The sequence below is a fragment of the Sprattus sprattus genome (genome assembly GCF_963457725.1).
Source record: "Sprattus sprattus genome assembly, chromosome: 19".
NCBI lineage: Eukaryota > Metazoa > Chordata > Actinopteri > Clupeiformes > Clupeidae > Sprattus > Sprattus sprattus.
The window spans coordinates 25,043,781-25,064,621 of NC_137917.1; the positions used below are offsets into that span (position 1 = coordinate 25,043,781).

At 43.2% G+C, this 20,841-nt stretch overlaps 4 protein-coding genes across 4 annotated transcripts; 1 reads left to right on the top strand and 3 right to left on the bottom strand.

Annotated features, from left to right (window-relative positions):
- Positions 1-2,562: 2,562 nt before the first annotated feature.
- LOC308380831 (trypsin-3-like) lies at positions 2,563-3,903 on the bottom strand (the record flags this gene model as incomplete). Its single annotated transcript, XM_080858243.1, has 5 exons — positions 2,563-2,712; positions 2,831-2,967; positions 3,064-3,317; positions 3,471-3,630; positions 3,864-3,903. The coding sequence occupies 5 exons, from the start codon at positions 3,901-3,903 to the stop codon at positions 2,563-2,565; spliced, it is 741 nt and encodes a 246-aa protein (XP_080714369.1).
- A 1,040-nt stretch (positions 3,904-4,943) lies between these two features.
- Positions 4,944-6,583, top strand: LOC308380696 (trypsin-3-like; the record flags this gene model as incomplete). The annotated part of the gene is made up of 5 exons (XM_080858101.1): positions 4,944-4,983; positions 5,192-5,354; positions 5,747-6,000; positions 6,137-6,276; positions 6,434-6,583. The coding sequence occupies 5 exons, from the start codon at positions 4,944-4,946 to the stop codon at positions 6,581-6,583; spliced, it is 747 nt and encodes a 248-aa protein (XP_080714227.1).
- Positions 6,584-7,471: 888 nt separating this feature from the next.
- LOC308380697 (uncharacterized protein) lies at positions 7,472-10,086 on the bottom strand (the record flags this gene model as incomplete). The annotated part of the gene is made up of 5 exons (XM_080858102.1): positions 7,472-7,815; positions 7,987-8,283; positions 8,545-8,875; positions 9,461-9,699; positions 9,936-10,086. 5 exons carry the CDS (start codon positions 10,084-10,086, stop codon positions 7,472-7,474), a joined length of 1,362 nt encoding a protein of 453 aa, XP_080714228.1.
- A 3,431-nt stretch (positions 10,087-13,517) lies between these two features.
- Positions 13,518-17,555, bottom strand: LOC308380698 (uncharacterized protein; the record flags this gene model as incomplete). The annotated part of the gene is made up of 1 exon (XM_080858103.1): positions 13,518-17,555. The coding sequence occupies one exon, from the start codon at positions 17,553-17,555 to the stop codon at positions 13,518-13,520; it is 4,038 nt and encodes a 1,345-aa protein (XP_080714229.1).
- Between the last annotated feature and the right edge of the window lie 3,286 nt (positions 17,556-20,841).

Genomic DNA, 20,841 nt, shown 5'->3' on the forward strand with positions numbered 1-20,841 from the left:
ACAAATCCTGGATCAGAAACACAATGTCCTCCAACTACATGTCATGTAGGATATGACAAACATGCACAGGGCTCACAAGAACAGGTGTTAAATCACATTTCTGAATAAACACCACAGTTGAAATTATATTACTACTTCAGATTATTTAAACTTCAGAGAAACTCAATTATTGCTTCCTTTTTGGGAAATTCAAGTGAAACCTTGTCATGCAAATGCACGAAGACAAACTTAACAACACACAAAATTAAAATGTAATGAAGTAAAATAAGGTTTACTGGCATGACACCTCACTAGGTATCAACTGGTAACACCTTGTGAAAGGTTGTTAAGTAATTTTCCCAATGGATGACACCATCCATGTATCTATTTGATATTTCTGAACTCTTAAGAGACCAACTGACAGCACTGACACACAGGCTACAAGTGTAACCACTCCCTGGTGTTCTCCCTGCGAAGGATCTTGGTCGAGCAGAGATGGTTTAATGTGGAAAGCTACTGATGAGGAGAAGAAGAAACATTCACATAAGCTACAGCTGTTTTCTGGTGCAGTTGGCCATATGCTAACAAAAGATTTTTTTTTTTAATGGTTGTTTAACTTGGAGATGAAAAGAGATTAAATGTTTCCTTAACCAGTTGTCTTTTTCACTTATAAAACACATGTGCATCACTCTTTGGTTGACACATTTAAATACATTTTGAATTTTGAATACGATTTTGAAGAAAAAAAAAGCGGTTGTAGGGGTCTGAGCTTGTGCAGCCACTAATAACAAATGAGTCGTCTTAAAGCTGGATACTCTATTTGACTAGCCTGACGATGTCATACTCATAATTCTAGTCAGAATATGAGTCTGAGATCGGACAATTGGGCTGTGATTATGGGGCGTGTTTCAACGAACCAGGAAAGAAAATTCCTCTTCGCTGAATTGGATACCTAGAACCAATCAGCGCAACATAGTATTACCATCTGACAGATTAAACTTTTACCTGCTCCCGTAGGAAGGACGGCAAAAACATCTTTTCAATCGACAAATGCCTTGATCGCGTTTCTCTGTTCCTCTTTCAAAATGAATGCGCTGTCAATATCTGCCTGCTCACGTTACTTAATTAGCACTCAAGGCTAGAAGCTACCATTAGTTTCAACGATTATTTTGGCCAACGCGTTAGCATAACCGATCAATAATGGTCTAGAGTGCTTTAGTTAGGACCTAAAATCCTCGGCAACACTCGTTTTGCGTATACACAACTAACCGAGTCAATGTAGACATAAAAAAGTCGTGTAGATAGCTTAAATCATATAAAATATGTCCCACTAAGCTCCCGAGACGGCGCCATCTTTGTTCGATGTATATTCCGGTATATTCTATCTATATCTGTCCATCAACGTATAAAGCCCGCCCTTACAATTTGATTGGTTTAGATTGCGTTTCAACCTTTTTGAAACGTTAAATCTCTCCCAACTAACTCGATTCCAGACTGAATCTCCCAGCCCAAAAATTTTGTGGGCGGAGTTCAGGCTGGTATCCAGGCTACTATTTGACACTTCTGTTCTTTGTTTGTGTTCTTTTCCTTAAATTGAATGTTGCCACACTAATGATCAAATTGCACCTCCCTTCAAACCGAACCACTATGCTTGCTTCCTATTGACAGAGCCAGGACTGTGACCTGACACTGATTTTTTCCCCCTTTGGAATGAAAACCCAGAATGGCCAGCTAGCGGACCGTCGGGTGCAATTTGCTGAATTTGACAAAAAGTGTATTGGATTAGAAACGTGGACAGTGCCCTTAAAGCATTAAGATCAACCTTAGACAGGAGTTAAGCTGCTAATTTCCATGAATTTTACCATTCAGGTAAATTAAAGTTACTATTTTTGTGAAATCCAAAAAAGTTCTCATTTGTTGTTGTATTCAAACAGGACACCTTCCCATGTTAGATATACATTTAGACTAACAAATATGTTTGTCTGACAATTTTATTGTGAAAACTTTTATGAAAGTTTATTTTGTCTTTTATATTTTATCATTTGCATGTTACATTTTCACTTGAATTTCCCATCGGGGAAACAATAAATGATGCACTACTTTTGTTTGACTAAAAGGGTGACGACAAAATAGTGATATAAGAGTGGTGTTTATATTGAAATCTGATTGAAGACCTGTTGTTGTGAGCCCTGTGCATGTTTGTCATATCCTACATGGCATGTAGTTGGAGGACATTGTGTTTCTAATCCAGGATTTGTTGTTGCACACCTTGGTATAGATATCAGGCTTGTTCCTCACAGCACAACAGTACATGATTGTCTTACAATAAAATCATCAAAAGTGAGCAATGGTTTAGGGACGAAGTGGTACCAGAAATGATAAAAGATTCGTTTGATCAGCTGTGGGTTAACAACTACTGTCTTGACCTCCGCATTGTGAAATGATAAGGGGTGCAAGTTTTTTGTTTTGATTAAAAAATGATGACAAAATAGTGATATTATTTCAACAGGTGTTTTTATTGACATTTGATCAAAGAGCTGTTGGTATGAGCTTCACTGCATATTATCATATCCTACACAAGGTTTAGTTGGAGGACATGGTGCTGCTGATCCAGGAATTGTAGTTGCACACCTTGGCGTAGACACCGGGCTTGTTCCTCATGGCACAGCCGTATCCCCAGGACACCACGCCCTGCAGAACACCGTTGCACACCACGGGGCCACCAGAGTCACCCTGTACAAGAATGTGTAACAGTGTGGTGAGAAAAAGGCACACATCACATCACACATAAAATATGTTGCCGGTCAGAGACTCTGAGATGAAAATGTGACAACAAATGACTGCACTTTACCTGGCAAGAGTCCTTGCCTCCCTCCATGAATCCAGCGCAGAACATGTTGGAGGTGATCTGACCGGGGTAGGCGCTTCTGCAGGAGCTGTCACTGAGGATGGGGAGATCCAGGCACCTCAGACGGTCTGGGTAGTTGCCTGTGGATTTACAACGAAGAATGTGAGTGAGGCTCCAAATCAAGTGTCAAAGCATAGCACCGTCACTTTGTGTATGGCCTACTCTAGTCTACTTACTGCCACTTCCACTGGTGTTGCCCCATCCAGAGACCAGGCAGCGGGTTCCAGAGCTGGCACAGCTGGAGGGCAGGGCCACAGCTTTCACGTATCTGTTGAGGGTGGCGGGCTTGCTCAGCTTGATCAACATGATGTCGTTGTCCAGGTTGTTGCCGTTGTACCTTGGGTGGCGGATGACCTTGGCAGAGCTGATGAACTGCTCCGTGCCCTCATTGGAAGCAATGTTGTGCTCACCCAGACGCAGCTGAACGCGGCTATAAGAAAGAGAGGAAAGGAGAATGAGCTGTGAATTATGTTTTCTTGAAAAAGCAATTGTTTGGCTAACAGGAGTAAGAACAAGTGAACTATCACTTAATTAACCAAATATTTTGAAATAGCTGCTCAGGAAAAAACAATTGGATACTCACGACTTGTAGCAGTGGGCAGCAGACACAACCCACATGTTGTTGATCAGGGAACCTCCACAGAAGTGGTAGCCAGAGCTCAGAGACACCTGGTAAGGCAGAGCGTTCTTCCTACACTCATACCCACCAACGATCTTATCATCCTCCTCCAGAGGAGCGGCATCTGGACCAAATGCAGGTGTGATTAATGATGCATTTATAAAATGTTGAGATACAGTTCCATGTAATATAAGGCACAGATTGATCTGCTTTAAATGTAGTCTCCATACAGGCCAAGAAATACCTGTACAGTTAATATACTACTGACTATGTCATGGGACCTCTAAATCCACAATAAAAAGAAAATAAATTCAAAAATCCATTTTCTTTTTCAGTCATAAAAGGTTCAAAACGTACATGCCGCAGCGAACAAAGCCAGGAGAATGAGAGCCTTCATGGTGAGATCTTCGGTGATGACAGAATGCCAGACCAGAACACCTCCCTTATATACTCTGCATTTGGTTTGCTATCTAAGATTCTCAAGGACACATGTTGCACGTTCACACATGTCTGTCAGATGGGTCAATTCGCATAGCGTTGGACAAGCCGTTGTGCTGATAGGGCAATATTCCTAAACTTGCTTATTCCTGGAACACCTTTTTTTCTGCTGAACTGGAAGGAATGGAAATAACTGGACGTTCCAGTTGTATTCAGCTAAAACCAATCAGGCACATTTAGGGAACGTTACAGATTCTTGACTAAGCTGCTATACATTAATGCAGAAGCAGAAGTTCACTTTCTAAAGGAAAAAAAATGGCAGGGTGAAACAAGGTACATTTCATTGTTGGATGTATTGCAAATGGATATTTTACTCTTATGGAAGTTACCCTTGTGGAAGACTTAATACCCTTTCAAACTGTTAAAACTAGAAAACTGTCAGAATCTGTTTTTGAATACTCATTTGTGAGAAAAATATTTCTCCATACTGGCAGTTAAGACAGGAGGTGATGTGGTGGTTCCTCGCATGTAAATACAGTTATTTGGTAAACATACTATCAGTATGATTTTTTTTAAAGCTTCTTTTAAAACCCATTTTACTGGCTCTCACTACTTTTCGCTTTATTAAAACCAAATTTATACTCTACACCTATTGGTGGTGAGTAATTTCTGCTAAGCAATGCCTGTTTGTATTTCCAGGTGGTTGCAGCTGAAAATCTTCCCTTGAATACACGTGACTAGGGAACACTTTTCTAATCAGGAAAAAGACCTGTAGGATTTACTGCAGATAACGACATGTTACCAGAACATTAAGTCTAGTTTGTGTGTGAATAGCGAAAATGTACAAATAGCTTCATGTTCAGACACACGGGTTACTCTTTTACGGAGGCTAGACAACATGACATTGGTGTCCTTGAGAGCATTAGATAGTAAAGGCAACAGAAAATATATAAGAGACGTTTCAGGTTTGGAAGTTTTTGCGCCACACAAGATCTCACGATGAGTGTCATCATTCTCCTGGTGTGTTTTGCAGTTGCATGTGAGTGTTAAATCATTGAACCATAGTTCAACAGACTGCATGCCTGTCTGTACACAGCCTACTAAACAATTTCATAAATGTGTAACAAAGAACCATATTTAAACTAGTCTCCCCATCAAATCTCACAAATGCTTTAATGTTATTAAAATGTTAAGGTCTCATTACTGAATAATGGAAACGTAATTACTAACATTAATATTTATCTTAGCTGCTGCTCCTGCAAGGAGTGAGGATGATAAGATTGTCGGAGGGCATGAGTGCAAAAGACACAGCGTGCCTTACCAGGTGTCTCTCAACGCTGGCTACCATTTCTGTGGCGGCTCCCTCATCTCCAGTGAATGGGTTGTGTCTGCTGCTCACTGCTACCAGTCGTAAGAAAACATTATGTCCATTGCTTTACTGCTTTTTCAAGTTACGTGTGCTTACATATGCACGCCTTTTAGAGAACCTTGGTATTGTTGTCAGAATTTTGTGAGATGTATTATAAACATTTCAAACACAAACATCTGGCACAGAGACACAAAGATATTCACAGTGCTGTAGTCTAGTTTTCTGTGGTGGGTATACTGTCTGTGATGGGTCGGTGCCACAGCTCCCCCCTGGCCTAGGTTTTAGTGGAGACATAGGTTTTAGTGGATATACGCAAACCCACGAACGTTTTAGGTGGTAATACGGCGTAACCCTGCGTATCACGTAGACTACAGCCCTGGATATTCACCCAGTCTCTAACAGTCTGAACACCCCTACCTCACTCCCCTGTAAGTCGTATCCAGGTGCGTCTGGGTGAGCACAACATAAAGAAGACGGAGGGCACTGAGCAGTTCATCAACACCGCCAAGGTCATCCTACACCCTAACTACAACAGCCAGAACCAGGACAACGACATCATGCTGATCAAGCTCAGCAAGGCTGCTGTCCTCAACCAGTATGTGGGCACAGTGGCACTGCCCACTGGCTGTGCCAGTGCTGGTGCACGCTGCCTTGTCTCTGGATGGGGCAACACCAGTGGAAGTGGCAGTAAGGAACTCATTGTACATTCTAGAATGACACACATTTAGAACTGATTATACATTTAAATGGAATATTCTCCCTCCATGCTTTGACAGGGTTACTAATACTGGTATTTCTTCTTCTTTGTGTTGATATTCAAAAGATTACTATCCAATTAATCTCAGATGCCTAGAAATCCCTGTCATAAGTGACAGCACCTGCATTAGCACATACCCTGGTGGTCAGATCACCAACAACATGTTCTGCGCTGGCTACCTGGAGGGAGGCAAGGACTCCTGCCAGGTAATGTTACCTGAGATGTCTATTCTTCCGACCACAAAATTGTGTCTACAGGCAAGAAATCCAAAGCTATGCCCACTTGCGATTGGTGGCCCCCTTTTAACGTCTCTTGTTTGTTCTTTACAGTTATCCCTTTTACTGTCTTTTTTGCCCCTCGCAGGGCGACTCTGGAGGTCCTGTGGTGTGTGACGGTGTGCTGCAGGGTGTGGTGTCCTGGGGTTATGGGTGTGCCATGAAGAACAAACCCGGTGTCTACGCCAAGGTGTGCAACTACAACTCCTGGATCAGCAGCACCATGTCCTCCAACTAAACTTTGTGTAGGATATGGTAATATGCAGTAAAGTTCACACCAACAGCTCTTCAATCTTCAAATAGCTCCTGGATTGCTGAAGCCATGTCTACGTAACATGAATAAAGACAGGACCTGACAATAGTACAATTAAATATGCTGTATATATGTTCAACAACACAATAATTGACATTCCGTGAGGTCTTTCAACCCGATCATTAACAGTCATGATTCAAACTAATCAACAAGACGGCTTCTGCAGAACGGACCCATTACAGACTGTGCACAGGCTGCAGCAATCTGTCAATAAAATGTACTGGGAGTAATAGTGAAAAAGTGAAGTGAAAGTCCTCTCTATGGCAGAGGTGGTGTAGACACACACACTCTGAAATTAACCTCTGCATTTAACCCATCCAGGGAAGTGACACACACACACACACAGTGAAGTGAAGTAACACTAACCCGGAGCAGTGGGCTGCCATTGGCAGCGCCCGGGGAGCAGTGATCGGGGTTAGGTGCCTTGCTCAAGGGCACTTCAGCCGTGGATGTGGGCATGGGAGAGCAGTGGTCTACCACTTCCCCCGCCCACATTTTTCCTACTGGTCAGGGATCGAACCGGCCACCCTACGGTTTCCGGCCTGAAACCCTAACCAGTAGGACACGGCTGCCCCTGATAGGAGTCATTCTATGCATTCTATTAGCAATAGTATACAAGCCTATTCTTCCATGTAACAGGTTTCTATATGCCTAATGTACAGCAATAGCTGTACCTTTACATATGTTCTCATTCCTTAAATGATGGATTAATGGTGGATTCATTATCAATTATTATAAATCAGAAGTGTCAATGCCCTTTCAAACTGCCCTGTTAGGACAATTGGATAGGGAAACTTTAGCACCTGTAGTCTGTTAACCAATGTCTGTGTCTCCAGTTGTATCAGTTTGCGTGTGTGCTTCATCACAATGTTTGGCAAGAGAGCTCTCTTGGATGAATCTCTCTCCGCATGTCAAACAGCAGTAGGGTCTCTGTTGCCCCGCACAGGCTCTGGTGGGGGGGTTGCAGGGTCTCTGTTGCCCCCCGGAGGCTCTGGTGGGGGGGCTGCAGGAACTGGGGGGTGTCGCTGGGGCAGTAAGACTGGACGGGGGTGCCCCTGGATGCTTAGCGGTCATGTGACGCTCCCATGTTCGAGGGTCAGTGAAAGTAATGTGACAGTAGATGCAACTCATCGATATGCTGCCATTTTTGCGACATCCTGCAAAACAATAAATTGAATAAAATATTCTGCTTAACAATTTATATTGGCATAAAAGGTTAGTGATGCTGATAAGGCCCTACATCACACTAATATATATTAGAATGATATATCTGAATATGACTTACTACACCAGAAAAGATGCCTATACAGTATGTCAGATTCACAAACCTTCTTCTTGACGGCGATCAGCCAAGAGGTTCACGTTGCTGTCTGGAGTGCAGTCCTGTGACGTGTCCTCAGAGCCAGCTGTGGTCAGGGTCCACCTGCTGTGTGTGCGCTGGTGGGTGGACAGCAGGCGCGAGGAGGGGAAGGTCTGGTCACAGACGCTGCAGGCGAAGACAGTGTGGCCCCTGATCTGCTGCCCGTACGTGGCGGGGTGCTTGAAACGCAGGTGCCTCTCGGCCGTCTCCGCGTCACGGAAGGTCATGAAGCACTGCAGGCACTGGGGGGACTGGAGGACCTGGGCTACACACGGCAACAACAACAACACGACACAACAACAAACAACAACAACAAACAGTGATAGATCATCAGCTGTGTCAGAGGTCAGAAAATGTGGGTGAATATCATCTGGTGAACTGGCACTCCATAGATGATCAGAAAGATTAGCAGAGTATGCCCTAGATAAGTGAAGTGAAGTGAAAATCTTCAACTGACGGTAAAAGTTATGAAGGTGAGAACAAGGCCATGAGGAAAATTCAACACAGAAGAATTGCACATCCATACCTGCCAGATGTGCACAGGAGGGAACAGCATCCTCACTGCTGTCTCGGTCTTTGGCCTCCTCCCCCTCGCCATGGGAGTTTACTGATTCGTGCTTTTGGCCCTTCTGATGAGCTGCGACTGATATGCCCTTGAGACGACACACTGCTGCTTGCGTGTGCAGCCGGCGGTGAGCGGCTAACTTCCGGAGGGTTCTCAGGGTGCGTCCGCACACGCGGCACACATAGTGGGACTGACCCACGTGGCTCCGTTTGTGCATGATGAACGCCGTGGGCCTCAGGAAGCGATCGCCACACACAGGGCAACGAAATTCAATCCCTTTTGAACCGCTGCTCTCAGGAGCAGTGCCCACCTTGCCACCCTCACTGCCCATAATGCCCCCTTTTGAACCGCTGCTCTCAGGAGCAGTGCCCACCTTGCCACCCTCACTGCCCATAATGCCCCCTTTTGAACCGCTGCTCTCAGGAGCAGTGCCCACCTTGCCACCCTCACTGCCCATAATGCCCCCTTTTGAACCGCTGCTCTCAGGAGCAGTGCCCACCTTGCCACCCTCACTGCACATAATGCCCCCTTTTGAACCGCTGCTCTCAGGAGCAGTGCCCACCTTGCCACCCTCACTGCCCATAATGCCCCCTTTTGAACCGCTGCTCTCAGGAGCAGTGCCCACCTTGCCACCCTCACTGCACATAATGCCCCCTTTTGAACCGCTGCTCTCAGGAGCAGTGCCCACCTTGCCACCCTCACTGCACATAATGCCCCCTTTTGAACCGCTGCTCTCAGGAGCAGTGCCCACCTTGCCACCCTCACTGCCCATAATGCCCCCTTTTGAACCGCTGCTCTCAGGAGCAGTGCCCACCTTGCCACCCTCACTGCCCATAATGCCCCCTTTTGAACCGCTGCTCTCAGGAGCAGTGCCCACCTTGCCCCCCTCACTGCCCATAATGCCCATGCAGCAGTGGCCTGTCAGCTCCCAGGAAGAGCTGAAGCAGTGTTGGCACAGCCGGCATCGCCACAGTGCATCTATGCCCACGCCCTCAGCCTCCACAACAGTGCTGGGCAAGTCCTTGCTCCCTTCCTCCCGCTTTCGCCTCCGCCTCTTCCTACACGTCCTGTTAACTCCACCGGGGCTATCTGGGCTATCCTTAATGATATGTGTATCTGCAAAAGTAACGTATAGCATCTCTCACAAAACTATCAGCAATAGGCATACAAACTTTCTTCATTTTTTTGATAAATAAAATAGTCTCAATGTTATGAAGACAAATTAGATATGCTAGTCTAAAATAAAAGTCTACGATAGTTTAATTCATTTCATGAGATTTATAATTTCAATGTATTTAGCTTCCTTTTGATAACATTCTGTAAGTAAGCACATTTTTGGCAAAATGTGATACCTGGATGTGAATCACAGCTTCTTCCCGCCTCCTCATAATTCTCCTTCTTGATGAATGTAAAAGATGACCTTTGGGGATGTTTGGCTACACTCACAGCCTCCTCGTCCTCATCCTTTACGTTCACCCTCAGACAGTCCGAATCCAAACCCATATCCACGCAATTGTTGTCCATAGGATGCTAAAGTAAAGGGGTCACCGCCGGGGAATGTGTAAAGATGAATTTCACGAAATGAAATGGAACAATCTTCATAAGCTGATAGATAACGTAGGCTATCACATAACGTACGTGTCTGCTACTACGTCCGTTTCCCCCCACGCCTGTTTAGTAATCTGGGTTGTAGAGTACCCTAGCTGTGGTTTTCAGCAGTGGATGAGAAACATTTAGCCTAGTAACATGCGACATTCTCCAAGGTAGCGTTATAAAAAAAAAAGGATCGAAGTTACTGTCTTGTGAGACAAAAACATGGCTGTGACAAAAAGATGAATTATCCAGCACTGAATGCAACCATAGATATGAAACAATAAAATAATACAAAACATAATCAAACAAGAGGCATGCTAACAGATGTACACCAAAACATGTTTTTTGCTTCTTTTATACATACCGCTGTATTCAGCTCCTGTGTGTTCTGTAGCCTATCCGTCTCTTATTTGCACAATACCCGCCCCTTTTCGGTGCAGCCGTGATGCTCTGGGCCCAGTTGTTCAAAAAATGTAATCTGGATCAAAATTATCCGGATTTAGAAATCCCATGTTTTGCTATCCAGGATCACTTGATCCAGATTACTTTTATGCCAGTTTTTCAAAGAAACTTTGGATAGGATCAAAGTGATCCAAATCCCAAATTTCAGAATTACCAAATCTCAATTACCGAATTTTAGAATGAAACCAACAGTGCAGCCTACAGGCTTAGCAAAGAACAACAGGTACACCTAAAAATACAGGTGGCCACAAATAGCCATTGTTTGTTTAAATTTTAAGAAACAGAAAAATGATAATGAACTGAAACATTTACATTCCTTATTTAGTTTTGGTAATAAACAAATGTTAGCACTGTCCAATGGAAACAAATTGATTTATCAGACTGCCCAGTGCCATGGACACAACATTCACCACATTACTCACAGTGGATTTGTCCACTCCCATATAGTCTCCTATGACTTGGTAGAAAGTCCCACAAGCGTAAAAGCGCAGCGCAATTAAGCACTGTTCCTTCAAGGACAAAGCATGACTCCTTCGGGTTTTGTGTTGAAGTGTTGGTCTGAGCAGGTCTGAAATGTACTTGATGTCATCTCTCCCAGTTGTGTACATTTACTCATGATTATCATTTTGATTATCATTTTTATGATTTGAATTCATCCAAAAAATGAATAAATGTATATCATTTGCAAAAAAAATATTTTGTCATCATTCATTTTGTTTAAAAAACAACTGAATCCACCCTTCTGGTGGGATCAGGATAATCTTGTTTTTTTGGATCAAATGTATCCCAAACCAACTTCAAACTTTTGAACAACACAAAAGGAAGGTTTGATCCAGATCAAATGTAAGATCGGATTACGTGATCTGATCTTCTTTCGGAATCCATCTTTTGTTTTGAGCAACCCATTTTCAAGATTTGATCCAATCCGTTATCCGAAATCCCACTGGATTACTTTTGAAAAACTGTGCCCTGATGTACCAGCAGATACATTTTATAGGCGGAAGTGTTTTCAATATGCCGACGAAAATTGTAGAGACCTATCTTAAACCTAAATTACAATATGAAAATATGGGTCAGCGTGAAAGGAGTACCCTACCTATTGGTAAACTTTGTCCATCACAAGTGCTCACACACAGACGCTAGATAGTAAATTAATCGTTTTCTTTCTCGGTTATCTTAAGATGTTCCTACTAGGCTATATAGTTAAAAAAAAAAAAACCTTGTTATACATATGTGTAGAAGATATTCAGGTGAAAAATCTTGTCATTCATATGTGTATAGGCTATTTAGTTTAAAAGGCTTGTTATACGTGTATAGGTTATAAAATAATAATACAAAATTGTTATATGTGTGTAGCAGGTTATTTAGTTTAAAAACCTTGTTATACATGTGTATAGCTTATTTGGTTTAAAAAAAACTTGTTATAAGCTATAGTTTAAAAACCGTATTATACATATATAGGTCTATTTAGTTTAAAATATGCGGTTTAGTTTTCTGCAGATTTCAAAAGACCAGGACATACTGAATGACATTTGAGCTGACCTGCATGTTGAAGAAACAGGTTCTAAAGAGGAGTCCGTCTCCTAAGTGAAGGTTACTAAAATTCCCTTCTGACTTATTCATGACTGCCATCTTGTGGTCAATTGTGACATCCAAATGTTACAGGTAAAATGTGTGGCTTTTGTTGACAATGATGTTTTGACCAACTATAATACGGTCATCGTAAGGGAAAAGGGGACATTTATAGTAGGATCAAAGCAGGTCAAATGAATAACGTCTACCAAAACATATGTGTATTATTCTTTGTTTCAAGCATTTTATGCTTGTGTGTTTGCATTGCCTATAGGACAGAGCACGAAAGGCCTGAAAGAAACTAACAAGACGCGAGCGATACAGGGGAAAACTGCAGAATACTCTTTTTGGCATAGCTGCAGCTCTTACCAGAAAACCATATACAGCAGAAAAATGGTATCAACTTCACTCAGAAAGTTCCAACTAGTCAACGCTGTTAGTTTGTTCCATTAGGATGAAGGGGAGAGGCAGGGGTCTCTGTAGTGGTTGTGTTAGACCGTCAGATAAGCCTAAAATAAATAATAAATTGAGCATGCACTTCTACATACAGTTTTAAATAGCCAAGAGTTAACCGAGTACTCAATAAAAAAAATACCTGCTGTCTAGTCTTTAAAGAATATAAAAGTAAAGAGAATCCACACAGAAAACATAATTTCCCTTTTAAAATCATAATATCTACAGCAGTACAGCAGGAAGGACATTGAACTCATTTGTATGGGCATTTAAGAAAGACTGAGGCCATTTACTCAAAGCAAAAAAGGTCACTTTATTTAGTTATTTCTGATGCGATGAATGCCCACGGGACATGTTGCCAAGGGGACATGACGCCCACGGGACCTGTTGCCAAGGGGACAAGATGCCCACGGGACATGTATCGGAAATGTTATCGGTTCCTTCTGCTCCTACTGTATAGGCGTAGGTTTCATCACTAGACAGATTTCCATAGTATAAACAACAGATGTAATTACAATCTCCATGATATTTATGTAAACATAAAATCCATGAATCCCTACTTGGAGACTCTTGAAACACAACATTTGTACACACAGACAGACACAGACACACACACACACACACAAACACACACACACACACACACACACACACACACACACACACACACACACACACACACACACACACACACACACACACACACACACACACACACACACACACACACACACACACACACACACACACACACACACACAAAAAATGAGTATAACTTATTGGTGCAAATGATGTGGGGGAAAAAGGCGAGAATGACAAAACATTTGTTTAGTTTTTTTTTTTTTGTTTGTTTTTTAAACCTCTCCTCTTGCATGTAGCACATAGTGCTCAAAGAGCTCCGAGACACCAGCGAAAACAGCCCCACAGTCTGCACAGCTGGAGCCAGGGCCTTTCTCCACCACAAACCCACGCTCTTGGGGAGGGATGCTCTCCAAAAGATGCCGCTGTGCACTCATGGAGGCTCTTCCATAGGTAAACAATGTCTGCTTCGCCAGTCGCCCGTCAGCAGGCTGAGGACTGGCACTGGAATGAGGAGTGGAGCGCAGAGGAGGTGTTTGGAGTGACGTGCTTATTACCTGACCAGTCTGGGGGCTTGGCTGTCTCGGCTGTCTGTAATGTGAAGGCAAAGGATCCAGGGGAGGCCAGACTTGTGGGTTTGCAGAAGCTGTCGTAGTGGAAGATGTTTGTGTCTTAGGGTCTATGCTTAGGCGAGGACTGGTTGTGTTGGTGTACTGATCTCTGTTCAGTTGATTCTGGCCTCCAACCTCTTCCGACAGGTTATCCCCCGAAGGTGAGTGGCAAAGCTGGTGCTGGAAGAGCAAATCAATCGTCTTGACAGTAAACTCGCATTTTGTACACTGATAAGGCATCACATCTGGCTCCTCCTCCTCCTCCTCCACTTCCTGTTGTTGGTTACAACACGTCTGGCCAATCGCCCGGTGTGAAACACTGTGTCGGTCCAGCGTCCTCTGGCTGCTACATCCCTTCCCACAAACGTCGCAAATGTAAGGGAAAGATCCTTTGTGCCAGTCGCGCTGGTGAGCTCTCAGGCCTTCTGAATTGGAGAAAGTCAGTGGGCAGAGGGGGCACGCATAAGCATTCAGCTCCGGGTGTTCTCGCAGGTGGTCTTTGTATGAACTGACAAACCGAAAGCCCCGGGTGCATGTGGGACAAAAGAAGCGTCCTTTTTTCTGCCTGTGGACCCGCTGATGCTGCCAGAACTTCCTCCAGTTTTCCAATGTCTTGCCACACCCACAGGTGAAGCCCTCGCGACGACTGGAATGAGTGAGCATGTGGGCTCGGAGTCTCATCACGTGCCTGAAGAGACGGCCGCAGCGTGGGCAGAAATACTTCCTTGGGTCAGGCTTCTGATCCAACTTATTCAATTGAAATATGAGAGGACTGATGGCTGGCGCCTTTACAGGATGTGCGTTATCCTCAATTGAGTTGGTCGTTAGCTTAATGGGACACGTCAGCAATGGTAGTTGTCTGTTCCGGTTGGTGTCCTGCTCTTGAGTTGTGCTTCTGAGTTTGAGAAGTTTGACTTTCGGTCTGGCAGAAGTTGTGTGCACGTTTGTTAGCAGCTTTAGTTTGGGAAGGCTCTCCGAAAGCGGAGACAAGGGACTTTGGGGGGTAGAGGGGCTCGGTGAAGCAGGGCTGGGAGAACGAGACAAAGGAGGTGAGGGTTCAGGGTCTGTGGTCTTCCTTTGGGTGCAAAAGAAATGGTGATCCTGAAGCTCGGACGGAAGGTTGAAAGTCTCACCACAACATTCACAAGCATATTGGTGCGTATCAGTATGGGACTGTACATGAAGGTCGTACTGTTGTTTTTCATTGAATGTTCTGTGGCACATGTGGCAACGATAAGCTACAGCTACGGAGAGGGGAGCGTCGCTTTTGTTTTTGCAGGCGTGGACCCTGAGAGTCCCTATTTGGGAAAAACCCCGGCCACAATGAGGACACACGTAAGGCTTGACTGACCAATGTATCCTCTCGTGGACTCGAACTGTGGTTGCTTGGGAAAAGGACTTGCCACAAACTTTACAAGAAAACGGCTTCTCGCCGCTGTGGACACGCATGTGCGTGTTCAGCATGGAGCGATAGCGAAACTCTTTGCCACAAATGGGACAGGGGCAGGATTTTCCTGCCGCCTGTGCGTTTGGAGTGTCGTCATACCCACTCGAGTGTTCGTATTCTTCTCTGCTCGTCTGGTGGTGGGTTTTGCGGTGTGTGCGGTATGTCGCGTGACTGGCGAAGTGCACGCCACAACACTGCATCCTCCTGTCCCCGTCGTGGATCCTCATGTGAGCATTAAGGTTGGACCTCTGAGCGAATCCCTTGCCGCATATGTCACACGCATGGGGTTTCTCACCAGTGTGAATCCGGCGGTGGATGACATAGGCGGACATGTGAATAAAAAGACGACCGCAAAACTCACACTTCATAGGCCCTCTTTGCCTGCGCTTTCGGCCTCTGGTGGGTTGGTGGTCAGGATGAATGTATGAAACCCTGTCAGACCTAGCAGCACGGAAGCTTTTATTGGTAAGGGAGTCATCAGATTTGGGATGACTCTGCTCAGTGCTGTTATCTAGCACATCAAAGCCTACCACAACTGGGGTCACAAGAGATGAAATATCAGACATGTCCTTGTCAGGTGGTCCAGAAAGGTCTGGACTGGTCAGACTAAATGACTGAGAAACGTCCATGTTTGAACCAGAATCAGATTCCAGCTCACCATCACTCGGTCCCATTATGTCTGACTGTTCTACACCTGGACTTTTCTCATTCACTCCAATGTTTTTGTTTTCCAACTGTGATTTCACAGCGGAGCCATTGTCATCCTCTACACTGTCCACCGCTTGACCAGGGCCAGATGCTGCCTGAGGTTTCACAGAGCCTTGCAGCAGGGCATCTCCAAAACGTACAGCCAGTTCTGTTTCGTTACTATCTACACGAGGTTGGTTGTTTAATGGAACAGATTGAATATTAGGGATTCTCTCCACACTGGAGGGTTCTTTTTTGATGTCTTGTCTCCCAGCAAGTAGTCCCTGTGCTCTCCTTTTATCTTTCCACCACGAGCGTTTCCTCCGTTGTTTCCGCTTAGGCCCACTGGGCTGGAGGGGAAGTTTTGTGAGTGCATTTGCTCTTTGCTCCGCCATTAGTTGGCCTTCTTCTTTTACACTGGACAAAGACTTGTCTACACTTTGTTCACACAACATGGGGCTTAAGGCGTCTCTTTTCTCATCCTCTGTGTTTCCCAAAGTAACAGATGTTTCCTTTAAGTTGAGTAATGCCTCTGCCTTCATCCTTCGGAATCTTTTACTACGTTTGTCTATTTTCCGTGGTTTACTTAATTTGGTTTTACTTGAGACACCTTCCTTGACTGTGTCAGAATGGCAGGCTATAGAATCACTTTCATCTTTTTCAGATTTCACATCAACAACAATGTTGGTCTGTTTCGGCCTTCCGGGTTTACGGGTCACCGGGATGCCTTGTGAGGTAGCATTCCTAATCAATTCAGTTTGTAGCGATCCCCTAGCTCTTACACCAGTTTTCTTAGTTTTAAGGCGTGAACTAAATTTTTCTTGAGCTCTGATTTTATCCATTCTAGATGGCTTAGTGAACAACTTCTTTCGTAATTTTGACTGGTTCATTGGCACGACTACATTGACTCCTTGGTTGATGGTTTTTCTTGTTTTATTCAGCCTATTTCTTTCAAGTGACTCATTTGATTTGAGCAAAACGTGTTTCAGGGGCTTTAAATCCTGGGCAGGTGAGTCAGGTACATTTGAGGAAACTTCTGGACTTTTTTCCCTCAACGTAATGCCAAAAGCTGGCTGTTTACTTCCCATCGCCTGCTGTGAGTGAACAGGCTGACTGTGGTCTGACCTGTGTGGTGAAGGGATTAACTTTAACTTCTTTGTCTGAGACAGACTCTTTGTTGTGTTGCTTTGTTGCCGTTTCGTCCTGCGGGATTCATTTCCAGATACATCATCCTTCTTTTCTTTACATGCTCTGCTATATCTTCTCAAGTCAGCGCCGCCATCTTGTAAGCCATGCTTCTTTGAACGTTTGTGAGGAGATTCAATGAGATCAGGAGGGAGTGTCTGCTTGGGTGCGGTGGTGTCCAGGGTATCACTCTGCGTCTCCAAGGCAGGCAGTTTCTTACAGGGTCGGCCAACTTTGCGCGTTACTTTGAGTACACATTCCTCAGGCTTGTGCGTCTCGCTCCACTCATCTTTGGGATCCCTTGTATTTCCTGTAGCAGTTTCGCAGCTATTTGAAACATCTTTTTTGATTTCAGAATCTTCCAGAGGAATTTGTGATGTCATGTTTTTTACACTACGTCTGTTTTTGCCTCTTGTATTTAGAGCTACAGATACCTGATGCAAATTTTCTTTCAATTTTTTTTGCAGCTGTTTATTTTCCTTTTCATAGAAACTCAGTCCATATTTGGTGGTAGCCCCTAGAGAGTTTCCGTGTACTGGAACCAGAAATGAATTGTACACTTTCTATCTTTCCAGAGGTGGCAATACAACTGTCATCTCTCATCACAAAATAATGATTCGCCCTTCTCATGTCAAAATCCTGTCCTTGCCTAGTCCTGCATCGTCATCGCCAGTGCTAGGAGGGTCCTTGGTCACTTCAGCCGCAATCGTTGATGTCGTCACAGGTGAAAACCAGATCAGGACAATAGCAAGGCCTGCAGAGAAGGGAAAAAGATCATAAGATTTTCCTCACAAAATGGTTCTGCAATACATACACTCTCTTGGTGGCCATTTGAAGTTGTGCTCTTTAGAAATTTCATACAAAGATTCTAAAGGCAAAATTGCTCATCCACCAGTAGCATCTTAAGTATATCTATAAAATCTGTGGTGAAAACTAAATTACTATATATATATATATATTACTATAAAATTACTATAAAAGTACTGTCATAATAAGTAATTACAGTAGCAATATATACAAAAAACTATGGAATTAGTTTCCAATGTGAAGTTTTGGAAAAGCAATTCAACCTGGTTACTCATTCAGTACAGTGCATTCAGAAAGTATTGAGACACCTTTTCATATTTCATTTTGCAGCCTTATCCTAAAATCATTTTAATGAATGTTCTTCACTCATCAATCTCCACTTAATATAGTATAATGACAAAGCAAAAATCACGATTTAAGATTGTTTTTTTAAATGGAAATTATAAAGAAATATCACATTTACATAAGCATTTAGACACTTTACTCAGTACTTGGTTGAAGCATATTTTCCACGCTTTTGCTTTGTCATGATAGGACCTCCAGTGTAGATTGATGAGGGCATTTTTTTATTATTATTATTTAGCATAAGGCTACAACACAACAAAATGTAAAAAAGTGGTCTGAACACATTTTTAATGGATTGTATTATTACACGTGTAATCATCAATTAGTTGCTCAAATGTGTTTTAGTAATAAATCTGATTGCCCTAAAGGCATTTGGCATTTGTTATTGAACATAACCAGTAGGCTATATGAAACATTTTTGTGGATTTATCACAAGGTACTACATCTGTGAAACCACTGAGATCTTTATGATAGGTCATATCACCTAGGGCCTTGCCCTGAAACACACTGCCTTTTCCATAATGTACTACTTTCTGTTGTTAGCTTTTGACCTCACTTGCTTCTTCTCAAATTCTTAAGCATTTATAGTTGATGACTCAGCACATTCACCATCGAGCATTTAAACATGACTCAGCACATTCACCAATGTCATGCAAGCACACTTGTATTGCATATTTTGGACATTGTGGGATGATCTCCCATGATGTTTGGCTATGAGCACAGAGCTCATAAATTCCTTGTGATGTTTACAGATGCACATTTTCGACCTGCATTTCATTACTGGCAAAACTATAAAGCAGGCAGTGTTTTCTTTGTAGTAGACACATGATTTGGGACACATTATTTTAAAAACTCGAAATCCATTTACGTGAGCATTTAGCCTAGTTATTTAACAGCTGTGCTATACTGGTGTAGGCCTATGTGTAACCAAACCTGGGTTTATGTTTAACAGCTCAAGCAGGTTTGCCCCTAACCTGTCATTGAGGAGTGCAGTCAAACCAGGCTACACAAGGAGCGATTACCACTACAAATTCCACTAAGTGGTAGACCTGCCTTAAGAATGAAATAATTCACCTTGGCCTATTCTTTACTTTCTATCATTGTTCAACTACACATGAGGAAGGTTAAAAACTTCAGGGGACCCTGGAAAATCTCAACCCCCTCAGTCTAAATATTATATATATTCTTTACATGGCCTGGCATGTTTCAGGGTCTCTGTCGAGTGCTGGGCCCTCTTGCACATGTGGAAGAATATCAGTGGCCGACCATCCAAACCACCATATTAACCCCCCCCCCGGGCATACATCTGACCTGTAGGCCTGCTACCTGGGACCTGAACCCATGCCAATGTTCCACCCGGCTATGCAGAACCACTGTGATTCAAAACAATTATGCAATTAAGTTAAGTTAATTAAGTAATTTCCTGCAAGACTGCAATTAACTGCAACACTATTGATACGGTAATAGCAAACCATGTCCCAAAGAGTTGTGAAAGAGTAATTACAGTAGGCTATATGTTTGGAAATGTATGTCCACACAAGAAATGTCACAGGTGATGGGGCAGTGTTATTTCTAACAGTGTTGAGGTTTTCAAACCGATCACTTTTAGTTTTTGGAGGAGGCTTAAGACACGGACAGTTCGATGAACTGGTGGCTAAACCGATAGTAAACATTAGACCACTTCTGAAGACAACCTAAAAGATGACCAGAATCGGTTATGTCAATAGCTTTGCGTAACGTAAAATACCATTCCAATTTATACACGAAAACACACTCTTTGGTTAGAGTTTGCCATTAAGTCAGTGCTATGCACCAAAACGGACATTCTTCAAGACTGAGCATGCTAGCTAGCAAAAGAACAACCTCACTTATGGTCAGAAAAAAAACACCTTTAAAAATCTCAGAAGAAAGAGGCAAGAAGTTCTGCACAAAATGCTATAGCCACACTGCTACCAACTACGCATTCATGTTCTATTCTTTCATAATAGGTAATCAAATAATTTACTGTTCACCATGGCTGTTTCGTAACTAATGTAAATCTTGAATATAAATGCCCTGTTGTGAAAAACATACAATACGCATGACTTTTCTGACATTTAATTGAGTATTCTTACCAGACGATTTGTCAGCGAGCAACATACGTAACTAGATGGCTGGTTAAATGTGAAAATCCACAACGAGTGACTATAACCGAACACCGACGAACGTTATCTAGTTTGCATATTCTCCTTTGTCGCAATTGGAACTACAAATCTACATGCTGGTAGACTGCCGTTAGCTTGCTAGCACTGCTTTTCATGGTTTGCTAACCACATAGCATTTTATTAGCTGGAATGCATCAGCGCAATAGCGGAAAAGGTCTGCTACGTCATAGGCATGTATGGAGGAATCATGTGTTTATTTCTATGTGGAGGAATAAGCATCCAGCCTGCAGGTACCAGATTCTCACATTAATGTGCACAGTATACTGAAACGCTGGACATTATTTCTACAACCAACAGTAATAGAGCGATTTAA